General features: G+C 41.4%; 3 protein-coding genes across 3 annotated transcripts; 1 reads left to right on the plus strand and 2 right to left on the minus strand.

Moving 5' to 3' along the window:
• Positions 1-123: 123 nt before the first annotated feature.
• On the minus strand, positions 124-7,695 carry tbc1d13 (TBC1 domain family, member 13). Its single transcript, XM_076164147.1, has 12 exons — positions 7,568-7,695; positions 6,580-6,653; positions 6,447-6,487; positions 6,161-6,222; positions 5,895-5,994; positions 5,490-5,572; positions 5,146-5,305; positions 4,857-5,067; positions 4,600-4,763; positions 4,340-4,500; positions 4,182-4,239; positions 124-3,211 (listed from the first exon to the last, which is right to left on the minus strand). Exons 1-12 carry the CDS (start codon positions 7,588-7,590, stop codon positions 3,146-3,148), a joined length of 1,203 nt encoding a protein of 400 aa, XP_076020262.1. The 5' UTR covers positions 7,591-7,695; the 3' UTR covers positions 124-3,145.
• Positions 7,696-8,033: 338 nt separating this feature from the next.
• Positions 8,034-15,823, plus strand: zer1 (zyg-11 related, cell cycle regulator). Its single transcript, XM_076164072.1, has 16 exons — positions 8,034-8,162; positions 9,354-9,570; positions 9,722-9,872; positions 10,176-10,627; positions 11,053-11,226; positions 11,352-11,466; positions 11,613-11,759; positions 11,885-12,058; positions 12,194-12,409; positions 12,496-12,537; positions 12,691-12,810; positions 12,954-13,069; positions 13,179-13,367; positions 13,728-13,825; positions 14,138-14,240; positions 14,545-15,823. The coding sequence occupies exons 2-16, from the start codon at positions 9,404-9,406 to the stop codon at positions 14,630-14,632; spliced, it is 2,352 nt and encodes a 783-aa protein (XP_076020187.1). The 5' UTR covers positions 8,034-8,162; positions 9,354-9,403; the 3' UTR covers positions 14,633-15,823.
• A 1,600-nt stretch (positions 15,824-17,423) lies between these two features.
• LOC143010926 (phosphatidylinositol 4-phosphate 5-kinase-like protein 1) lies at positions 17,424-22,713 on the minus strand. Its single transcript, XM_076163521.1, has 9 exons — positions 22,380-22,713; positions 20,992-21,042; positions 20,748-20,902; positions 20,362-20,486; positions 20,093-20,127; positions 19,924-19,979; positions 19,606-19,718; positions 19,247-19,409; positions 17,424-18,637 (listed from the first exon to the last, which is right to left on the minus strand). The coding sequence occupies exons 1-9, from the start codon at positions 22,608-22,610 to the stop codon at positions 18,196-18,198; spliced, it is 1,371 nt and encodes a 456-aa protein (XP_076019636.1). The 5' UTR covers positions 22,611-22,713; the 3' UTR covers positions 17,424-18,195.
• Between the last annotated feature and the right edge of the window lie 1,493 nt (positions 22,714-24,206).

The following is a 24,206-nucleotide window of genomic DNA, read 5'->3' on the forward strand; positions in this document are numbered from 1 at the left end:
GACTGGAAGGTGAAACAGGAGATCGATAAAGAGAAACTACAGAGGAAAATCAAACAAATACTCGATTATTTCCTTAAACTTAGATTTGACTACAAAATGACAGAAAAACAACAACAGACAGGGTAATGTATGATTTCACGTTTAATGCTATATCCAGGTCTTATTGAATGTTGACCAAAAAACAAAACATGTTGAATAAAACTGAATTGAACAAACATCATGAGAATTTAAATTGAATTTGCAAGGACTCGCGTGATTCATCTCCATATGAGAGATCACACCAAACCCTGGTGGTCACATTCGATCAAGTGTGCACACAATGATTCAATACGAGTCAGCATGACATTTTCAAATCTGCAAAAAATATCAATAACACCTTTTTTGGCCTTTAAACACTGTTGCTTCCATCATCTTCCACAGTGATTGCATGTGTTGACATTTAGTAGCCTGTGAATGGATAATATGGCAGTTTTTACAGAATTTTACAAATATTCATTTACATTCAAAATACAAAAGAGACATAAACAAGCCATGGCCAGTTTGACATTGGGCTAATATGATGTGTTCACTGTAAATGGATAAGACAAACAAAATGGGAGTGGAGGCTTTTTGTGATGCTGTACAGCAAAGGGAAATGTATCTGAGCCTGATATTCATTTATAACTTTCAAAAAAAGACAAATAATCCAAAACAGATTGAAGGATGTAACCATTAAGCAAATGTACACTTTTGCCCACCTTTAAAGTCAAATATAAAAAGAGAGAACCTTAAAAAAAGTCGCAGAAAACGTTCAGGGACAGCTCAGAAATTGTCAACATTTCAGTAACTTCTTCTCTAAATAAGTTTACAATACGTAAAAAAAGATTTTTGTATGTGGTATTTTGACGATTTATACTTTTTTCTGTTATGGGTTTTATTAGCTTGCAGTGAGCAAAGCTTGTTTCAAATCATCATTGAGAGATGATTAGACACTGAATGTTGTCTGATTCATATTACATTAAAATTTTTGGACAGATTAAACTGCATTTTTTTATTTCATTTTCTCAGGTGGCTTCAAATGGTTCCACAATACAAGAAGCATTGCAACTAAAGCAAACTTTAAATGAAAATAACTTGAAAATAAATAATTATGTTTACTCCACCTTCCCAGTGCTCAGTGTTAAAGTGTTTGAAAACTACTATTATTGTATTTTTACCATACTGAACTAATTTACTACTATAACACACACATTGTGAACTATACAAGGTATAAGACATTTGTAATCAACATCAGTCAATGTGGGTCATCTTTGCTTTGCTTAGTTTTTTTGTGAGAAGAATAACAAAAGACAAAATTACAGCAACCTTCCAAAAATGCTGAACTCATTGTGGGAGAGACTGAAGGTCAGAGGAGAGGAGAGGCCCTGCTGAGGTGTAGTTAAGTTACAATACAAATACTGAAATACTAAATAAGAGATTAATCTTCATTTTCCCACTCTCCCTTATAAATCAGGTGAATATATAAAACCCAATTTGAAAAAGGATGACTGTGTAAAGTGCAAATAAAACCCCCCAGAAAACAGTGATTGGAAAACTCTCTTCTACTTACAGTAATTGAAAACAGTAAAAATACAAGATAATGAATGATTTAAGTGATCAACTTGATTGTTTTTCGGAAATATACAGCCATTCCAAATTGGATGGCAGGGAAAGGGACAATGTAAGACTGGGAATACTGAAGACTGTTAATAACATTCCACTGGTAAACAGATAACAAAATCATGATTAGGAGTATGATTAGTATTAAAAAAAAATGTAGATCAGGTAAAACATTAATTCTCTTGTATCTGTGCTGTTTTGAAGTATAGTGTAGGTATAGAATCATTTTCAAATCACTGCTTTTTGTTTTTATTTGCATTTTACTCGATTGCTTTTAGAATTGGAGTTTTATATAAAATATTCTAAAAAGTCAGGTGATAAATGACAGCAATGTGAAACGAGCATTTGATTCCCACTTGATTGAAGCCCACTCAGTTGCTTATTCACCTATTTTTTATCTATCTACTTGACCCTATATGATTGAATATTATTTGTACCCGGGCCGAACTCAGGGGTTCGCAATGTTTTGGGGCACAGCACTCTTTACTTCTCTGTGGAAACACACACTGAGAAAGGCAAAGTGCTGAAACGTTTGTGCTTCCTTTTCTCCCATTGCGAATTAAAGATTGAGAAACAGCCATCAGGGTTTGGACTGTTTGTCTTTTAATTAATAAAATATGAAGAACACGCAGGGATGTGTAACAGGTCACATTACGGTAACATTGGTCACGTGTTCCAGCTTATCAATCTGCAAAATTGCCTATTTTAGTGGGAGGAGCATTTTGCTTTTGAAAGGCGGTTCACACAGCCCACAGTAGGGTCACATGTTTACCTGGGTTGTAAAATAATCTTCGGAGTGAAAAGTAATAAAATCTCCTTTGAGATTTGTTAAATTTCTGTCAATATTTTTATTTTGTCAAAGCAGTTGTTTAGGCGCGTCACCTCCTTATTTTATCAAGACATATTATTGAATAAGATCTCCCGTTTCCAATCATTGTTACACAGATAAGGCATATGCTTCTTACATAAAAAAGTTTAACTTCTAAGAATAAAAAAAACAAACATTCAAGGCCACAGAATACACCTTCACTGAAATTGAAATTAAAATCCTTCAGCCTGACTACATACACGGTAACAGCGGGAATCTTTTGTTCTTGCCTCCACACTTTAATGTAATCACGATTGTTAACACTGACAGTGTTTTAATATAGTTCCTCCCTCAGATGTTCTATTAGTTTGAGCACGAATCTTCATGGAAGGGATATAAAAGAGGGGGAACATGTGCCAAGTCAGACTTTTCCCACAATGCATCAGGAAGCGAGTGGTATGTCATCCCTTCAAACAAGCAACAGTTGCCAAATGTCATGCAGGTTTCCATGGCAGTCCACACTGACCAAATGCCATACATAGTTAAAAACAAAAAACTGGGCGTTCCCCAACACAACTGTCCACGCACATAAAGATCCAGTCTTTCCATGATATACATTTGACATTAAAATGTTTCTCAATGTTTCATCTCCCACATACCAAGCTTCAGCAGAGGAGGCAGGAGAAAAGAGTAAACTGATTAGGAATTATCCTGGAGGTCTTTGGCCTTGGTCAGGATCGTGTGGACATCCGTTATGGGGTAATCCTGAAAGAAACAGGAAAACGAACATGCAGTGATGCCATTTTACCCACATTGATCCCTGTCATCGACTCCTCTCACAGTCGGGTTATTCCCCATCACATTCAAGCAGAGCTAGAGTCACCCTGCTGCTCAACAACACCGAGAGCTACAGCCCGGTCTCACTCCTTCCTTATCTGTCCAAAATACTAAAGCGTGCAGCCTTTACTCAAGTCACTAACTGCCTATCTGAGAACAACCTGCATGGCCCCAACCAGTCTGGGTTCAAGCAAGGTCACTCCATTGAGACTTCCTCCTGTTTGTAGTGGAAAACCTGCAAACATCCAGCTCCTCTTTGAGAATCCCAAAACATTCCCAAACCTAAAGGCATATATAATCTCCCTGACATATTGTGGGTACGCTCCTCTGGTCTCCTACCGGCTGGACTTCTATGCACCTAATCAGGATGAGCTCATCAGGATGTGGACAGGCGTCTAGAAGGCATCGTGATTAGATTCTAATTAGATCACAAAGGAGTAGACATTCTATTCAAAGCTCCCTCCATGTTCGAGCTACTCACCTCTTCCTTCCTAATACCCTGCAAGGGAAACTCATGTCTGTACAGCGTCTGCATCACTGAAGATGCACACAAACCTTTATGAATCACACGTTTTCTTCACTGTGCTGAATGAGGTTCTAAGCATTTTTTGAAAGCAGCATACCAGCAAAAGTTATCAACAGAATATTTTCTGCTATGTTGATGTGACTTTGTTTTTGACCTTTTTGAGGAAACATGTACTGTAATGTGCTGTGACCAACACATTTGTATTGCTTTGCTATACCATTGAAACACTATGTTATATGAAGGTATTTGTACTAAATGCTATAGCTCAGGCTTTAAGGTTGATAATGGCATATACGACTTTCCATCTCATCATTTGGTATCTTTTCATTCCAGGTCGTCATATTTAAGTGTATATAGTAAAATAGGCCTTACCTGCAGTAACCTCATATTCACTGTGAAGTCTCCTGCCAGTAAACTATCTCTGATCAACCTGGAAACAAAAGGTCCATAAACATATGAGTAAAATGACAGAGCATAGATTTGCAGGATGAGAAACAACAATATATGAAAAAATAAATAAAAAACCTTACACGAGCATGGCGCAACAGACCAGGATGAGAAAGTGGAAGCGACCCTGGTCGGAAAATAAAGTGTCCCAGATGCGGATAACATCTGGCAGAAGGAACTCCTGAGATAACAACAAGGTCAGCCAACGGAATGTGAAATACTGGGGTTTGATGTTCTGTTCTTCCTGTGTAGAGAGACGACAACAACAATACCAAGAATCAAGTAAATGATAAATATGTATACATGTATATGACTAGAGGTGGCATTGAAAGGTTGACCGTACCAACTTGAGGTAGAGCTCCATGTCTTTGCTTTTGAGCATGGCGTACACACTCTCCATCTTGTAGGTTATGCCACACTGGGAGTCATCCAGACTCTTGATGAAGTTGTCTCTGTTCTCCGACATCAAGTTGGTGAAGCAGAAGAATGTATCTGCTTCGGCATGCTCTGAAAAAAGCGCAGACAGGAATCAATAAGTGTTACAACTCACTCCAGCTCTAACAGCAGGATGTTATAACCCATCTGTCCTTCTGCACCCACCTTTCCAGTCGTCGTTGGGGTCTGTGGCAAAGGTGTAGTAAATTGGCCCGACAATCTCGTTCATGCCCTGCACATAGGCGATGCCGGGGTTGAGTTTGGCATAGATGAAGAGGATACGCTCCACTACCTCCCAGTGTGCCTCACTCCCATTGGGCAGAACCTCATATTCATTAGATGGATACACGTTCAAAGATTTCCCCGGGGAGCTGACCTGGAAAAACACCACATGTTGGCGTTGCTGTCGTGGCATAGTGTTCCTAATAAAGTGGCATGTGTATACAGAACTTACGTTGGTGACACCACTGCGATTCCGATTTACAGTCTGTGCTTTGAGAGTGGTTTGTTCCACACGCCGCCGTAACGTCTCATAATCATTTTGAGGGTCCAATATAAGCTGGCATGGGTAGTCTGTCGGACGCTGGAAAAAAGCCATATCCGGGTAGAGCCGCCTGAAATGTGCAAAAAAAAGGGTTTTATTTATGCCGCTTGTGTTTTGTAGATTTTTGTGTTACATTTTTTTTATTTATTAGACTGTGTTGATCACTTTAAAATGACTCAATTCTTAATTTCAATGACAGATTTTCAGAATCAGAAAAGGCACAAATTTTAATAGACTACAAACAAATAAACTACCTGACATCCTTGTCGATCTGTAAAAGAATTTCATTATCTTTGAAGTAGTTGTTCCACCTGCTGTCTGGGTTTGGGTTGAGAGGCTGGAAACAAAGAGCATAAGAGGAGAACGCGATAGATTGAATCACACCGAATCCATATGTAGTTTGCTGCCTCTTGAAGTATGAAATGTATTATGAGAACATAAAATACAAAATAGTACAAAAAGTGAAAAAAAGAACAAGGGCTTTGGATGATAGGAAGTGGTTGATTTTCAAAATAAAGTACAAAACCTGCATTTACTACTACTACTCATGTAAGAGACTGTGTTGTAGGAGCTACAGATCCTTGAATTGTTTTTGTATGACTCGCTACAACGACATTCATTTTTCTGTTGAGGAGAGGAGCAAGCGAGAGGCGACTCACATGGTCCTCCATCGTCACGTCTTCTCTAGAAAGGCCCATGTTAGCTTTGGCGATACCTGGCTGGATGATCATTTCTTTGAGGAACTGTGAATACACCTCTCTGCAACAGACAGAGAGAGATAGAGAGACACACACACACAAAAACATAGAGTTTAAAATACACCTTGACTTCTGTTCACATTAGACGTTTTCAGAACAAATCAGATTTAAAGACACCAGTAGTAGGAAGTATGAAACAAATGTAATTAATAAAAGAGTCTAGTTACCTTTGCTTTTTGAGGAAAGAGTCCCACAACCTCTGATCAACAGGAAGGTAATTAAGAAGGATCTGAGGAGAGCGTAAAACAATCACTTAGAACAAACAAAACCAGCAAAAATGTTTTTATGAAATGTATGGATTTTCAAACCTAACGTTGGAGGAATTGGTTTGTGTGATCAGGTCTGAACTACTCCGTTATCATTTTCATAGGAAGATTAAATCAATTTTAAGTGTCATACAGGGTGACACATAAAATGTTAGGTTACTACGACAACAGACATGTGGTAACTTACTTTCCAGCAAAGCGCCCGTATGCCTCCTTCAAATGGGATTCCTGTCATGAATGAAGAGGAGATGGTTAATCCAAACAAACATTTTAACATTAACATATTTAAATGACTTAGCAACAAAAGGTTTGAAAGTTACCATTGAAGCAAAGTTCCCGCAGAGTCTCAAAGTTGATGTTTTCTTCACTCAAAGCTATTTTGAATTCCTGTATTCTGGTTAGAAACAATGATATGAGCAAAATACAGTTTAGTGACAGAATATCTTTTAAACGGACAAAACAAGAGAGGTCAGGTGTAGGTTATGGATCCAGGATGTTAATATAATGTTAAAGTCTGTGGTTGTTTAGTGTCCGTAATGCATTTGCAGAGCCGTGTATGTGTGTGAGGCACTGTGATGTCTGCAGTCATGGAGTTTTTCTCTGAGGCCTCTTTGTTTAGCTTGAAGAAGATTGAATAATCTAACTTGAGGTAAAAGGTTAGAAATGTATGCGTGCCATTCCACAGCCGTGTCCAGGTCCAAAAGTGCTCACACGCAGGAGGGGAAGAGGAGCAGACCTCTCTGATCTGAGCAGACCAACCCCATACATGTTTTTTACTCCAATGAAAACAAAGTTAACTAGACTTATATAACCCATTTAAATGTAACAGATGTTTCATATGGGTTATGAATTAAAACACTCAACATTTGAATTCCATTTCCACACCCAGCCAAGATGCCGTGAATGCATTTTAAGACATAAGGTCAATCAGGTAAACGATGGAATTGGATTTGTTTTCACTCTTGCACTGTCAGCAAGTACAGCGAGCCAGTTAGCTGATAGCAGTTAGCCAGTGAGGCTAAGGGGAAACAGACAGTACTGTACTGTGTGTGTGTCAGCTGACATGCTAACTGGCGTAAACATTAACTAAAGTTGGTGCACAGAGCCTCGCTGGTTTGGACAATAATAAACGTTTGGTGTCCGATTAACACATGAAACGCACTGATATGTACCGTTTAGTATTTATTGTTACATTTAGGTTTATCAAACTGTGCTGCGGTGCTCCTGCTTTGTTTGCTAGCTGCCAGGATACACGGCGCGCAACCCGGGCATCGCCTGGAAGAACAAATGTCGGGATGTGTGTCCTACCTGTTTCTGTACGCAGTAGACATGACGGCCGGGTGAAGCAGCAGGGGTGTATTCCTCTCCTTTGACTGTTACCTGAAAGGAATCAATCAGTAGACACAGAGGGACGTGTGGCCGGCTGTCACTTCCGTTTCCACAATAACACTGGAGGTACATGCACTCGCATACACGCACGCGCACAAACTCACTGATATATATTTAATTTAATTTAATTTTTAATATTTTAATGTTATTTAGCCTTTGCGTTCAGAGAGACAATATGAGGGAAATTCAAAGGGGAGAAATAAAAATCAAAAATCAAAATAATTTTACATTTTTAACCAAAACAATATCTTCCATTTGAGACTATTTAACCGATACGTTATTGTTAAGACAAAGACGTGAATGACATTTAAAAAAAATATTGACCACGTAAAAATAAGAAATAGAGAGAGGAGGAGGGGGATACGAGCAGGGAAAAGGAGGCTGGTAGAAGAAGTCACGGGAGGTGGAGTTTGTTTGTTGACATCGGACGAAAACGGTCAGATGAGTGCAGATTGGTGATTAACAACTCAATTACTCGCTATCAACAAGCAGCTCGGCCTTGGCAGAAGCTCAGGTACAACACTGCCTGACCGGCCCTTCACTCAAACACCACTGACTCGTGTTTGTAGCTCGCATTTACGCACACACTCACACTCACACACACAGCTCCTAGCTAACGGTAGCAACCATAGCTAACCCCATAGCAAAGAAAGTCATCGTTAAACGCTAGCTGTAGCTGCAGGCTAATATGGACGCCGATGATACCGCGTCGATAAGTTAATTTTGAGAGTTACAAACGTCCTAGTTGAGGTGATTCGAGTGGTTGGACTAACTGTTACTTGTTGTTTGTCAGTAACCACCTAGTGCACGTCTCTAACAAACAAGTTAGTCCACAATCTACTGACGAGCTAGCTAGTCTGCTAAGTTAGTAACAGCCTCAGGATTCATGTCTGTGTGTTGTTGTTGGTTGAGAAAGACAGTGAGAACAAATAGGAGCACGTTTTAGTCACTGTAATAACAATTAAGTCGGTTTGTTTACTGCGCACGCAAGTTTTAGCAAAGTATCTAACCTCAGGTGTTATCAGTCCCGGTTACTAGTTATCAGTATTTGTTGATAGTAGCAGGTTGATTCTGGTTTCTTAAGAGTTTGTAGAAGACGTCAATTGTTGCTGTCAATTTCTTTCAATCAATAAGAACACTCAGCTTATTCTGTTTATTTTTTTAAACTTTCAAAATGGAACTTTGAGCCTTAGTATGTAAGGTGTCATCAGTGTACTTGTATTGATGAGCTCCAGATCAACACACTCTGTATTCTCGGCTCTCCACATCTTTCCGACACAACACATTCCTGACCTTACCCTTCTCGGCTTGCATATAAAAATGTTGCACACCTTCTGATGTTGACACCCGTTGTGTGGAATGCTGCATTATTGTTTCACCTTCAGCAGACTCATACAGAGAGTAGAGCTCAGCAGGACACCAGCACCAAGTTTAGAATTTATTTTGTAACAAAGATGTCTTGACAAAAGCAGAGTAATCGTATTGTTTTGGATATGTAGTGAAGTGAAAGTAATTAGACTCCACTAAAGTATAAATTCCCCCAAAGCAAAGTATGTTTCCTCTTTTGCTTTTACACCAATGAGTGTTGTGCACTGGATTATATAATGCGAGAGAACCACCAGAAGCCAATGTGTGAGAATAGAGATGTAAACCCTATCGGCAGAGCCCATGATCCTCGGATTTGTTCAATTCCCAATTTCCTAAGGTCACCTGCACTGCCTCGTGTTTGATCTGAGCCGGAAACGAGAGGCTAAAATGGCAGGCAAGGCAGGAGACAACCCCGACAGTCTCATGACTTTGGCGACAGCCTTCTGTCTGAGGAATCTCCGGAAGACCATGTGCTACCAGGGACACAGGAACAACCTCTGCCTGCGCTCGGACATCTTCCTACCTAGTGAGATCTGCGACAAGTTGGTCAACATGTGCGTATCGCTTTTTACATCACGTTTTGTCTTTAAGTTTCTGACATTTCTGAGCAAATTTTGTTTTTTCTAAATGTTCAGAATGTTATACTTGAGAATATGCACAACCTGTTTCTTGTTGAGTTTTGTTGTTGGTCTGTCTGTTAAACAGGTATATGGAGTTGGTCCACACAGACAGCAACTTTGAACCAGAGGAGAGTTTCTTCCAGCTATTCTCAGACCCTCGAAGCACCAGGCTGACTCGGGTACAGCTCAGAGAAGACTTTGTACGTGACAGGGATCTGGAAGCCATCAGAAAACAGGTAGAGTGCTAAGAATCAGTAAGTTAAGAAAAGAAAATCAGTGGAACAGAATGGACTCGTCTAAGAGAATCGGGCTAGTTACAGAGGCAATTGATGCACAATAATAATGACATGTTTACCTTCCATACAAGAAGTGCAGCTAATAGTGAAGAATTGCCTCTGTCATGATACCAGTTGTTAAGGGTAACATATTGATTGTCTAGTTTACACCCTCAAACTTGTCCCTGTTGGTTGTGTAGAAATTGCATTGTTTCTCAACATTGAAAAATAATGAACACTAACAAATCCCTTTTATTCTATCAGGACCTCATTGAGCTGCACCTCACCTACTGCAACAGCCTGTCAGCCCGCAGTTTAAAAACACTCACCTGCTTCCGGGAGACCTTGGTGTCCCTTTGTCTCTTCGGCTGCAGTAACATCTTCTACAGAAAGGGCGGCGCCCCACTCGCCTGCAACGAAGACACAGAGGACGACGAGGAGGAAAGCCCCGCTTCTAGGCAAGCGTTAGTGACGGACTTCAACTTCCAGGGGTTCAACCGCCTCAGGTTGCTCAATCTAGGCGGCTTACTCGAGGTGGATGCCGAGACCCTGCTCAAACCACTGAAGTCGCTCACGTCGTTAGATCTGTCCGGTGTACAGTTGCTAGGAACAGCTTTTTTGACCCAGTGGAAAGATAGACTGGCTTCTCTTATTCTCTACAATGTGGACCTGTCAGAGGAGTTGGTCCATACTGTGGTGGAACTAGTCAGTCTCAGGTAAGAGGTCATTATTCTACTTTGTCTCTTATGTTGCATTCCATATGCTGTTATACCGTTCCTGTCATCACGATCGCAAAGCTCAAACACTGGTCAGCGCTGTTGTGCTTAAAGCAGTTAGATTGGGGTTCAAACAACGGTGGAAAACAAACAACTTGTTCTTTAAGACCAATGTGTGAAAGGCCCCGGTCTCTTCACCAGCGTTCCTCTTCACGTAGGGAACATTACTCTGGACAGGCCAACAAAGACGTCTGTAGCTCGATCAATCTGGGAGATTTTAGGTCACTCCTAAACTTTACCTCATGTAAATTCTGACAAGATCACAGCTGTGACAACAAACCAAAAATACTTAAACAGTTTCTTGTATGTGTCCATGAATATTGATGAAGAATGGCCGTCACTGATATAATCCAATCTGTTTCTAGGCATCTTGACATCTCCCGAGAGAGCAGACGAACCTCTAAGTCTAAGATGTCCCGGAAAATCCTCACGGCCATTGTACAGCGTTTGGTCAATCTGGTGTCACTGGACATTTCAGGTCACATTATGCTGGACAACTGCACAGTGCCTCACTTTGAAGATGCTATGGGGCGGCCATGGTGAGTAACCAAGCTTAGACTGTAAACTAGATGTGCTGTATAAACAAATATTTCTGAATTTCCAGAGATTGCAAGTTGCCTTTTTGTTGATGGAGCTATTACATCACTGCTTCTTTCCCTTTCAGCATTGAGCCCTGTAAGAGTAGCATCTACCCTTTCCAGGATCTGAAGAGGCCCCTGCAGTTTCTGGGCTTATACGACACCACCCTCTGTAGTGTGACACATATCCCTGCTCACAAGGTAGAGCTGAATTTATACTTCTGTATAATCTTCACAGACATACGCAGTGAAAGGTTTTATGGGTAAACCATGGTATGCAGACGGTTGCATACATACTGCTATGCGTCCCTCCCAACAGCTCAACCATGTCTATGATGCATTTGCAGGTGACTGGATCCAAGAATGAAGACCAGGTCTTGAATGCCATCGAGGCGTACACAGAGTTTCGCCCTGAACTGGCCCACAGAGCCATCAATCAACTGTTTGACATAGCAAGGATACAACACTGCAGCCAGCTGCTCCGAGCTTTACAAGTATGCTGTCATCTTTTAAAGTTTGGTTTCTTCAGAACAGATGATTTAGCAGGTCTATTGCAGGTCTATTACAAGCATCACACTGATTTCTGTGTTGTGAACTGTCTTTCTGTTCCTCCTTGCAGCTTGTCATAGTAGCATTGAAGTGCCACAAATATGATAAGAGCATCCAGGTGACAGGAAGTGCTGCACTCTTCTACCTGACCAACACAGAGTACCGCAGCGACCAGAGTGTGGGGCTGCGCCGAGAGGTCATTCAAGTGGTACTGAATGGCATGGAGCAGTACCAGGAGGTCACTGTGAGTCTACTTTGAGAAAGGCTACGTCCCAAAATCAAATACCCACTTGAGCAGTCTTGTTGATGTAATGAAATGTGCAATCAAGTCTTAAAATCCTTCTGTCTCACACCTTTTCCTTGCCCTGACTTATACCAGGTCCAGAGGAACTGCTGCTTGACACTGTGTAACTTCAGTATTCCAGAGGAGCTGGAGTTCCAGTACAGCCGTGTCAACCAGCTGCTACTGAAGATCCTGGAGCCAGCCAGGCAAGATGAGTCAATACAGAGGATTGCAGTGCACCTGTGCAACGCTTTGGTCTGTCAGGTGGACAACCATCACAAGGAAGCTGTGGGCAAGATGGGATTTGTCAAGGTAATGTCAAAATCCACAGGTAGGGAGACTAAGTGCTTTCTCTTCACACTGCTGGCAGGAGTTGATTCTTTCTCTACTTTTCTCAGACGATGCTGAACTTAATTCAGAAGAAGCTGCAAGACAGAATGGTGAGTTTGAGGCTATAAAGTTTGTAATGCAGACACGCGCACACTATTGTTAACCCCTTACACCCCACTGTGTGTGTGTGTGTGTGTGTGTGTGTGTGTGTGTGTGTGTGTGTGTGTGTGTGTGTGTGTGTGTGTGTGTGTGTGTTAATTTAGTGTGACCAAGTGATGGAGTTCTCCTGGAGTGCACTGTGGAACATCACTGATGAGACTCCTGACAACTGTCAGATGTTCCTTAACTGTCGGGGGATGGGCCTCTTTCTTGAGTGTCTACAGGTCAGTATCCAGTTCTATGTTGTGACATTATCTCTGCAAATCTCACCACTCATACACACAATCTCATTTACTGGGTTGATTTGAGCCACATTAGGAAACAAATCCTCACTCTTCAGCTGTTTCCCATTTCCCTTTTACATCAGGAGTTTCCAGACAAGCAAGAGCTGCATCGCAACATGCTGGGGCTTCTGGGAAACGTAGCTGAAGTCAAAGCTCTGCGACCACAGCTGCTCACCCCACAGTTCATCTCTGTATTCAGGTAGGAAAACCTCCTCTCCTCGATTGTTCTTCAGTAAATAAACTGGTCAATATGAGTCCAGTGTGAAATATTTGATGTTATATCACCTCTCGTTGTTTTGCCTTGACAGTAACCTGCTGGACAGTAAGGCAGATGGGATCGAGGTGTCATACAACGCGTGCGGCGTGCTCTCACACATCATGTTCGACGGCCCAGACGTTTGGTCCATGGAAGACCCTAAAAGAGACACGGTGATGGATAAGATGTGGGACGCCATCCAGAGCTGGGACGTCACCTCACGTCGCAACATAAACTACAGGTGATCACCACAGCAGTCAGCTTGAAATGGGATTAATGTTGGTACCATAAATAGTATCAATAGAATATAAACGGATATCAAAGTCATCATGGAATTGCAGATGATTCAGCTGACAGGGGACAGAAAAAAAAAAAGCCCGATCATTTTCCAAGAGGGCAACTTATATCCAGAATCTGAGTCAATGTGATATTGATACTGTGAGCCAATAACTTAAGTTGTGTAGGAAAGAAAGAAACTCCTTTCAGGGATAATACAGTTTAGTAATGAAGTCACATATTTACCACAGTCATTTTAAACTACACGACAGCTATTTCTTTCATCTTTGGCGTTAAAATTTAAACTGTCCATCTGGTCAAACAGGTCATTTGAGCCGATTCTGCGACTGCTGCCTCAGGGCATCGCCCCCGTCAGTCAGCACTGGGCTACATGGGCTCTCTACAACCTGGTATCAGTTTACCGTGAGTATTTGTTACACTGTTTGGTGCTTCAAACTCTTCTGGATTTAAAGAACATTCAACAGGTTTTAAATTCCAAGAGTAGGCAGCGCAATTATTGGCCATTACGCTGATAGACGCCTGCATACTTCAGACCCAGATGGTACAAAAATCAGAAGTTAACTTGGAGTAACTGCACCCACTACAACAAAACCTTTCATGATTCTCAACCTCACAACACGACAAGAGGAGAGTTATGAACACACAAGCATCTCTGTGCCTCATCTATGTAATATTGACTTGACTGATATTCCCATTCAACCGTTCTGTCCCCAGCAAGCAAGTATTGTCCCTTGCTGATAAAGGAAGGAGGAATCGTCCTGCTGGAGAAAGTTTTAGAACTGGAGACCTCACAGGGAGAGACCAAAGACATGGCCAGGTGAGACTGAAGCGCACGTTGAAGCTTCAGCTGTACAATCTCTCTATGGAGTATTCAGACACCAATCAGCTGATTTGCATCGTTCAGCTATTTGCTCTAGCAGACACGAAGGCTATAGTCACCTTCATTCAAAACACGATGAGTTAGAGGATTCATTTGACATGAAACCAGTCGTTCTTGCTACTAGGCAGCGGTGTGATAATCTAACCCTACATATTCAAAGATAGCCATTGTCAACGATCAACAGTATGATTTGTGTTTGATGTTGCCTACCTGTGAAGTAAAGACTATTCTAACTTTTCAGCAAAGTAATGGAGCACTGTGAAAACTTCAAAGAAGACCCCATGGAAATAAATCACGGACAAGAGGTAAACCACGGACAAAGAGGTTAAAATTCGAAGAGCGGTGACTCCCAGCGAAGTAACGTACAGCCTCTCCTAATGTCAACACCACAAGGCTCAATTGTGTTCATTCTTATAAAGCTAAACCATTATTATTTAAAGCCGGAGTTTATCTGTGGATCACTTCACAGCTGTCTGGACACCTTAAGACATCACATTGGATTTGAGATGTGTTGCATGGTGTTTGTGTGAGGGTGCTCTGCTGCACGCGACACAGCTCTGCTGTGGAAAAGGGTTTGTGGGGGTGGTTGACAATGTAATTGTGTCTTTGTGTGTGTGCGCGTGCGTGTGCGTGTGTGTAGATGACAGAACAAATTGGTTGTAGTCATTCTCCGAGAAAGGAAACAAAAATAGATTCCTTTCCCAGCTCACTACCTTTCTCTGTGTAATATCGGTTGAAAGGCTGTCATTTAGTATCACGCACCATCATCAGCCCCCCGGCGTTCACTTGAGATGATGTCATGCTTCTGCTGAGGATGTGCAGGACGTGAAGCTGTGGACTGAGGCATAGTCAAAACAAGTAGCCATTATTTGCGGAGGCTGCAGAGAAGCATCATAACGATCTTGATTTCGGGGGGGGGGGGGGGGGGGGGGGGCAGTCTTCCCAGATCTTACGGCACAACGATGGACTTCTTTGTTATATTTGTAAATATTCCATGTATTTTCACATTCTTTTACTGTGTATGTTTTATAATATTACTATAAACACTCGTGATTTCTCTCAGTATTTAAATGTGTTTGGGTTTGACTGACACACGTTCAGTGCTTAGAAGCTCTAAATACAGACACCAAAATCTAGTCTAGCAACCCCGTCATAAACACGTTTCATTAAAGGATTGTTTTGTTTTAGTCCAACCTCGCCTCTTTATTATCTGGCATTGTACCTGATTGTGCTGGATGTGGTGTTGGATGGGAAGCAGCAGTTAGACAAATCAAGCACATCGATCTGAGTAAATGTCTACTTGCAAGGATGTAGCCAACAAACATCGGGGACAGAAAATGTTACCATGCTGATCCTGATTCCTGATCCTGACCCTCTTTCCCATTGAAGGGTGACTACATCAGATCACTCATAGGTCACATTTGCACCTTGCATTAAAATCACCTCTGTGGCTGAATACATTTTCTGCATATTGAAATCTGGTGTGTGGACTTGCATTAAAAGCGTTCTTGTTTTCTGGACTTTTGCCTGCATTGTGATCAGTTGTTGAACAGTTACACAATTAAAGTCAGTGATTCCTCCTTATTCCATGGACGAGCTTCATCCATTTAAACAAAACAGTAACTTCTTTGTGTGGTCTCTCTCTTTCTGCCCGGCTATGTGGGGACGTGATAGGACCACATCTGAACCACATCAGGGCCGTTCCATACTGAGCCCGGGCTCACGTGTCGAACGAACACTACCTTAGCTTACACAACTCGCCTCAAAGCTACTTCAGGTTTTGATAGGCAACCAGTGCAGACAACAATGGGGATATTGGAGCAGATCGGGCCTCTATTTATGTTATAAAGGTGAGGAAACAGCTGCAGCAATGACAACAAAGATGTACGGATAAATCAACGTTTTCCCAGAAAACCGAACACCAGCCGATCCTGGGAGACCTCATAGTTGTGTACTAGACAAGCCTGATCATTATAATCTGCATGTGTCGCCTCTATATATGGATCTACGCACAGACACAGGTCAACTCTGAATACCCATAACTTTCTCTGACCAGTCCCACTAATGAGGTCCACATCAGCCAAAAACTGAACGGGGCTCTGAATGACTGAGACAGAACCTCAACCTTTGATTATCCATAATAACACCAGGAGGAAGATGCTATGATGAGGTGGTAGATCATTGTAAGGTTTTTTGCAATCATGCAGTGTTTGAGTAAAGATACTGGTAGAAGTTTGCAATTCGCTAGTGAAATTACAGAAACCTATGATTCTTGTCAACTGCATGACTTCAATTTCTAGGTGAAGTGAGTTTTGCTTCTATGTGAATCTAGAGGGCACCACTAATATTAAGTCACCAGTTACTCACTTTAGTTTGAAAACCAAAAGATGCCCAGTATGCAGCAAATCCAATGTTTATTGTTCAAAGTTCCCATGATTGTTTTCGCAAGAGATTTTGTTTCTAGTCATTGGAAGTTGAGTGACAGCATAATACTGTAGATACTGGAAGGGTTTGACTGTTCCCGATAATTTATACTGTAGATGTATGTTAAGACTTTCAAACCCATCAGGTGAAATATTTATTCAGGACGAACTGCCGTGTTTCAAACTCTTTCAGATATAATCTACTAATCTGATAATGTTCATAAAGTCTGTGGATGTGTTGTTGCTTTCTTTTGTAAATGCTGATAAGTGTGATCCCGCATTGAGTGATGAGCGTAAACTCACAACAGTATGGAATTGCAGTTTTTCCTGAATTAAAAAAATGGTACCAGGCCATTTGTTTAAAGATAATAAAAAGAAAAGCTATAAAATTTGAGTATTAAATTGGTTTCTTGTGTAACTCTTCTTTTGTCTCTGAAGTTTTCTGGAGAGGACGAGGCATAACTAAAAGAAATGACTTCAGTCCTGAGTGACACGTGACCCCAGACATTTATGGGCGTATAAGATTGAGTGCAGTTGTCAAGAACAGAGAATAAAGTGCAGTTAAAGCTTTAGTTAAAGTTCAGTACGGCCTTGTGTTCACTGATCCTCCAGTAACCGACAGGACCTTATAAAACAAGCAGGTAGACAATTATTTACTACAGACAAATCATCTTGCAAACATTTTATTGCTGCTTTCTGTTGTTAAAGTCGACTTGCTACATTTGTGAGCACTAGTGAAAGAGCTCTTACAAATATTTGAAGCATTAAATAAAGGTGTCTGGCACATTCCTTGCATAGGTAAGGCACAAGCATTTTTGGTAAAAGGTTTGGAACAGCAAGGAGAGTGTTCTAAAGCCAACGCGACAACGTTTAGCCATCCAAATGCAGTTTATTGTCTTAGGGAGCGTCATTCTGCATTATAACAAGGAGACTGACCCTTAACACATCACAAGGGTTACTTTGTGAAGCGGTGGAGCCACGGGTGTAAACTGGATAGCTTTAGCAATTGCAGGTCATTTACAGCATAATGATGAAATCCCACAGTAACCCATAAACATTTAACTTCGACAAATCCTATTACAAAGCAAAGGTGGATTGTTAGATAATGTTATTTCACAAAACAAGTGTCTTTCCTTTGCTTTGTCAGGATGATCATACTCCTCGTGATCTGGAAGAAAAACACATAGGTAACATAAAACATCACATATTATTATTATTTACACACTAAGAGATGATGGCCAATATTCATAAACGTGGACAGCAAAGGCCTTGTGCCGCATTTAGGGCGACACTAAGGCAAATATGTTAAAGCTGACTGTACATTTATGAATATGTTCCAATATGTAAAAAGATCTGAAAGGAGGAAATAAATAAGGATGACTGGGAACGACATGCCGGTCCTGTGGTCAACTGGGTGCTTAAATATGTAAATGCTGACGATCTTCACCCTACCTTTGCCCAAACATGCTCTACTTAGAATTGTTTTGTGTCCACTGACAGAGCCGGACACAGTAATTCTGTGGGCTGACAGTGGAGAAGGTCCGTCTAGGATATCTCAGCCTTTTCCATAAATGCTCCAGTCTCTTCCTGAAACTGTAAACAGTGAAAATGTCAATGATACCAACAAAGTAGCGCTGTTCAGGCCCGTCAATGATGTGCAGCGGATTCTTTGACTTGGGCAATAATCGTTGGTTTTGAACCCTGAAGTCTGGGAGCTCAGCCGAGTCACTTCCTGGGTCATTGTGCTGTGTTTGGGGTTGAACACCTCCATCACCTGCTGCATCTTTTGCCTGGGATTGCTTCAAACTGCAGCCATCAGTTTCTGACAAAAGTAAGGAGGAGTCATCTTCCAGGACTGTGCCCGGGACGGCTACTCCTGCATGGACCGGACTGGGGCCTGGATTTACTGATCTAAATGAAGAAAGCCACAAAGTATAGAAAGGGAAAGAGTGAACACTGCTTTGTAGGACAAGTGACCATTCAGTGTGTGTGTGTGTGTACCCCAAATGCAAACCATATGGATTTTGTCAAGGTTGATTCTCGGAGACGGTTCTAGTTCCACACTCCTTGATTCTACAAGCTTGGACCCAGTAGCTAAAGAACTCACTGTATGATACTTCGATACATTGCGAGAGCGTGGTGTGAGGCCTGTTGCCTGCCAGGCTGATCCTCTGGGGAAAGCAGCTGTTGCTAGACAGCTATTTATGAGCTCCCTGAGGCCTCACCACAGAGCTACAGGTTTGCATTGAAGGGAGCTGCCTTGGTCCGTTGCTGGTCTCACTATACAGAACATGCTTCCCCTAGGTGACATCATTAGAGAACAGAATGTTTCCATAGCTATGCAGATGACACACAACTATGCTGTCTATAAGCAATGGAGACATGGATGAGCAATCATTTCCTAAAGCTAAACGAGGACAGGAAACGCTATTTAATAATCTGGGGAATCCGACTCCCTGGATTTAATCTGAAGTTACGTGAGGAGGCTAACGCATAATATCACTCCCTTAAGATACTGACCGTTTGGTTCTCATGATGAGCGAGGCAAAGGAGAGACCTTGTTGGCGTTCATCATCGTGTAAGTGTTGATGGGCCAGAAGGAAACTATAGTCCAACACGTTGAGCGTCTGAAGGAAATTTGTGTCGATCTCCATCTGCCGTAGAAGCCAAGGACGCTGCTGCTCTGCTCACACATCACACACACGATAACATGGATCTTAACATTCTCAAATTACTGCATGAAGTACAGCTGTGAACACACTGCCCACCGTCCAAATCTGGCCCTTAACAAGTTAACATCAAACCATAGACACCATCAACAATCAATAGCTCCAATAACCTATTTCTGTACAATGATGTATGACGCAGCATCTCCTTACCCAAAGTGATGCACTGGCCTTCAAAGTTGAGGTCTTTGAGAACCACAATAACCTGGCTGTCCTCTGGGGCCGGCTCTGTCCAGCGGCTCACCTCACAGCCCTTAATGTCGTACCTGAGGACACAAAAGGGAACGCCTCAGTCAAAAGATCTGCTCCGAAAGTTATGAATAGTCAAGAGTTGAGAAGTGGGATGCTTAACTTAACATTTTCTCCCTTTACTTATATAGATTTGTTTCTTTTTCTTTTCCATGAATCCATAATAAAGTTTGGAATAGGTTGAATGAAAGATCATTTCGATACAAAGAGCCAAAAGTTTACCTGGCATTGATCCGATCATCCGGATAAAATACACTTTGCATAACAATGAAGTATTTCTGCAAAAGATAGAAGAGAGAAAGGAAGTCTCTGATATTATTCTTACCATAATCAATGAATTAACCTCTAATCAAAAGTGTGACGTGGAAAACATGATGAAATGTAATCGTACCTTCCGTCTGTTAGAGATCTTGATCATGTGAACACCTGGGAATAAACCAGTGATATATGTCTCAGTAAAGTGCCACATTCAAATCATTACACTAGCTGTCAATCAAAAATCATTCATTTAATCATATAGAATTCGCATTGTAAGATAGAAATAATTCAACATAAATCAAATTACTTGATACTTGACTTGATGAAACAAATGTGTCCTGGAAAGTTGATGGTGTGTGTGTGTGTGTGTGTGTGTGTGTGTGTGTGTGTGTGCGTGCATACCTAGGAATCGGACCAGTAGTGAGTGGGGATACTTCCTCAGATGCTCAGTGTACATTTTCAAGTTGGTCAGAAGGAATCGGATTTCTTTTTTGTTCTGGGTCTTCAAAAAGAAGCGTTTATCATTTCTGCAAAGAGCGACAACACAATAACACAAATGTGACTTGATTTGTTAAGTTTTTACAATTAATATCAATGTTTCCCACTTTGATAGGGTTGAATTGTCATCTTCTGTCAGCTTTTAGGAATCTCATCAATCTGTGTGTCAAGGTAAGAGAATTAAGATGTAACTCTGAACTAAAAGGTCATACATGTTCAAAAGCAGAAGGACAATCATGTGTGTGTGTGTGTGTGAGTGAGTGATTGAATGATGGCGCATGGTGACTCACGTTAGAAAGAAGTCTGCCTTGCTCTTGGAGTTGCTGATGAATTGGAGGTAGCAGTTTTCAGAGCAGAGTGATTGCTGATACTCCTGCTCCGTCATTCCTAAAGTGGCACGCAGGCTGGCAAACACCGGGCCAGCAAATGTCTCCATTGTAAAATCCTACAGACACACACAAGCGTGCAGTTTAAAGAGCTGAAAACCTGGACATGATTCCTGCTCATCACTGTCTGGAGGCACACAACAGATACCTGATGGATGTGATTGACCTCCAATGTGAAATCGTTGTCTGACAGTTCAGCCTGGAGATAGAAAAAGGAACAAAACAGGTCATAGTTAAAAAAAAGAAATGTGTTCCACTTCCTCTCTCACTCATTGTTGGACCTCTTTCTGCATGAAATCTTCCGATTTTTTTTTTCTCTTTAAACTCACTTTGCAATGACTCGACAATCCCAACTTGACAATCATCACTATTGGAAAAGGAATTGCAGTGTGGTTCTAAGCACCAAAGAGGCTGGATTTTGCTTCGTTTTGTTCACAATGGAAAGAAAGTGTGTCCCATGATAGACAACATCAATGAGTGACATCTTGTTTGGATCTGGATCTGGAGGTCATATAAGCATTTTGAGGTAGGAGCTATATACAGTATAGCTGATTTGCTAGGAGGGCTTGAAATACAACTACCGCCGTCCACCCAGTGGTCAGACATGGGTACTGCCCTCAAATACAATCGGGCATCTGTAAACATTGTTGCTTTGTTGTTGCTGAACAGTGAAGGAGGCTCAAGTAAATTGATTGGGTGCCAACTTCCTGTTCATCTTCCAACTTGCTGCACGCGTAATGGCTGTCCATGAAAGTGTCCATTTGGTCACACACACACCATTGAGGAAGCCAAACAAGACCAAATGAAACCAGAAGATATTGAATCAGGACGCAGCTCTCATGGGAAATGAAGAGAGAATGAAGAGTTCAGTATATTTCTGTGTCGTAACCATTTTATCTGAATTAGATTTTTCATGGACAATGACCATGTGGTTATTTAACATTTTGGAGAATTTCATTTTTAAAGCATAAAAGAAAATAATATTGTGAGTAATATGTAGTTCTCCACATGAAGAGGGAAGGAAATAGAAAACAAAAAGAGTGTAAACCCTTTGCCAATTCTGGTGACATTGCTGCTAGATTAGATAAGATTACATCACCGTTGTTTGTTAGACGATATCATTACTGTAAGTTGTACACAACAAGCACAGACAAGAAGAACCAGAGAACATAGGGAAAAGAAACACAGCCACCACATCACTCACACACCCCATCACTTACACATCACATCATTCACACACCCCATCACTTACATACCACATCATACACACACCCCATCACTTACACACCACATCACTCATACACCCCATCACTTACACACCACACCATTCACACACCACATCATTCACAATTCTTCTCTGTCATGTTCACTACACTGCAGTATTGTTAATATTCTTCCATCCCATATTATTGTATTCCCTTCCAGTTTTTCTCTGTTCCCTTGTTCACACATTTACCTTTGAGTTCTAAGCTCCACATGTGACTGAGCGCTGGTTTCTGGTGGATTTAATGTAGCCTCTCCTGTACACATACTCACTGTGAACGGGTTGTCGATGGTGCTTTGGACGGCTGCTGCCAAGCCCTCCTTCATCATGCAGGTCAGGCCGTAGAACTCGTGCTGCTGATCGATCTCAAACAGACCCAGGAGCTTCCATCGTTGTCTCAAGCCCGCCCACTGCTTCCTCTTTGTCGAGCGCTGAGGCTGACCTGACGCAGCCTGACTGCCTGAAGGGGCCGACATCTCCATCTGTACACAAACACACAACATTTGACTTTTGCAATCAATTTACAAACGCTACTGTGAAAGCAGATGAGGGAAGGAAGGTTGGTTATCTTATAATGAGGACATTCAGGTAAGACTTCATGATGCCACAGACCAATGTGCCTTTAGAAAACTATTCCATCATGTGTTCCATACTTATTATGGTAAAAACTTGTTGATATCTCGGTTCAGAGGTTTGGGGCTATTTGATGGATCTTATAATCAAGGATGACTCATGAAAAAATGTAGGAATACACCAGCTTGGCAAGTCTACCATTCAATCAGTAAGCCACTTGTGACTCTTGTGGCTATTCAGTCACAAGAGGGCCTGAGCGTCGTGGTTACGAGGTAGACATCTGGCCTTGACGATTTCACCAGAAGCACATGTGAATTAATTACATATTTCAAATGCCACGTATCGTGACATTACACTGTTTACTAACTTAACCTCAAATAAAAACACTTCAACTTTTCTCTGTGTGGAGCTTCCACCCTCCTAGGAGCTTGGAAACTCTGCTAAAGTGGCATTTCTTTATCCTTTTTCCCCAAATCAGATTGCCCTTCTCTCTGTGGTCTTGCAGTCCTTGTCACTGCTGATGACACAATTTACCTTCGGACAGTGCAAACCTTAGTTTCTCTAAAAAGGCATTTCTGCAGTATAATGGGTCAAAATAACTACAATGCATGTTTTCCCATCTGCCTCATTAAGAAACTTTGTTGTATTAGTAAGTACATGCTGTACACGCTCCACTGAGATCAAGTCACACGTGGTCTCTTCTAAAATAAGATACAACTTCCAGTAAAGCAAAGTGTTATTTTTTTAAAAGGAGATATTTACCTATTCTAGTAGTTCTGGTGTGAGTGAATAACGAGCGTGCTTCCTGTCAACACCAGCCACCCCCTTGAATATATGTAAACCCAGTGATGCTGAGTAAGCAGCTTCATGACAACCAGAGGCCATTTGTTCATGTCCTGGATCAGGAATGGAATGGAGAGCAAACCCCGAAACTCTCTGTGCCACAGTTTAGGCACACCAAGAGTCAATGTCAAACTGCATTCAAGAGATGTTTGAGTAGTTTCTTTTAATGAATTTATTTTCTTAGTATATCAGGAGGACATTTCACCAACTTCTTGTCATTTCATAAATGGCCAATGTGTCGCAGTTTGACATACATGCAATATGGCTTTATTTTGCACTTTGCAGCACAGAAAACTATTATTAATTATTATTATTCATATTCTCAGTAGAATGTAGTTGTGTATGGTGCAACCGGCTTTAACTTTCTCCCGATAAAATGCGTTTGAGGGCGGTGTTGACATTACGGTGACTGTCACAGCAGCCTTCACTGATTTATCGCTGAGTTTTGGCTCAATAAGCTGAACTTCCGAAGCCAAACACAGAAGCGCAGTGCTGAATTATCACATGGTTATACAGTATACACTATATTATACACAATTCGCCTTAAAATTCAAATAAATCCTCATAAAAGATGTGGAGTAAAAGCGGTACTTACCTCAGTGTAGCGGCAGATGCGCACAGAGGCGTGTGTGTGTGTGTCTGTTAGTGAGTGTATGCAGACGAGCCGCGCGGGCCGGTCACAC

Source organism: Genypterus blacodes, unplaced genomic scaffold (genome assembly GCF_046128005.1).
Source record: "Genypterus blacodes isolate CSIRO-AG114 ecotype Tasmania unplaced genomic scaffold, CSIRO-AGI_Gbla_v1 ptg000133l_1, whole genome shotgun sequence".
In the NCBI taxonomy this organism is placed as follows: Eukaryota; Metazoa; Chordata; class Actinopteri; order Ophidiiformes; family Ophidiidae; genus Genypterus; species Genypterus blacodes.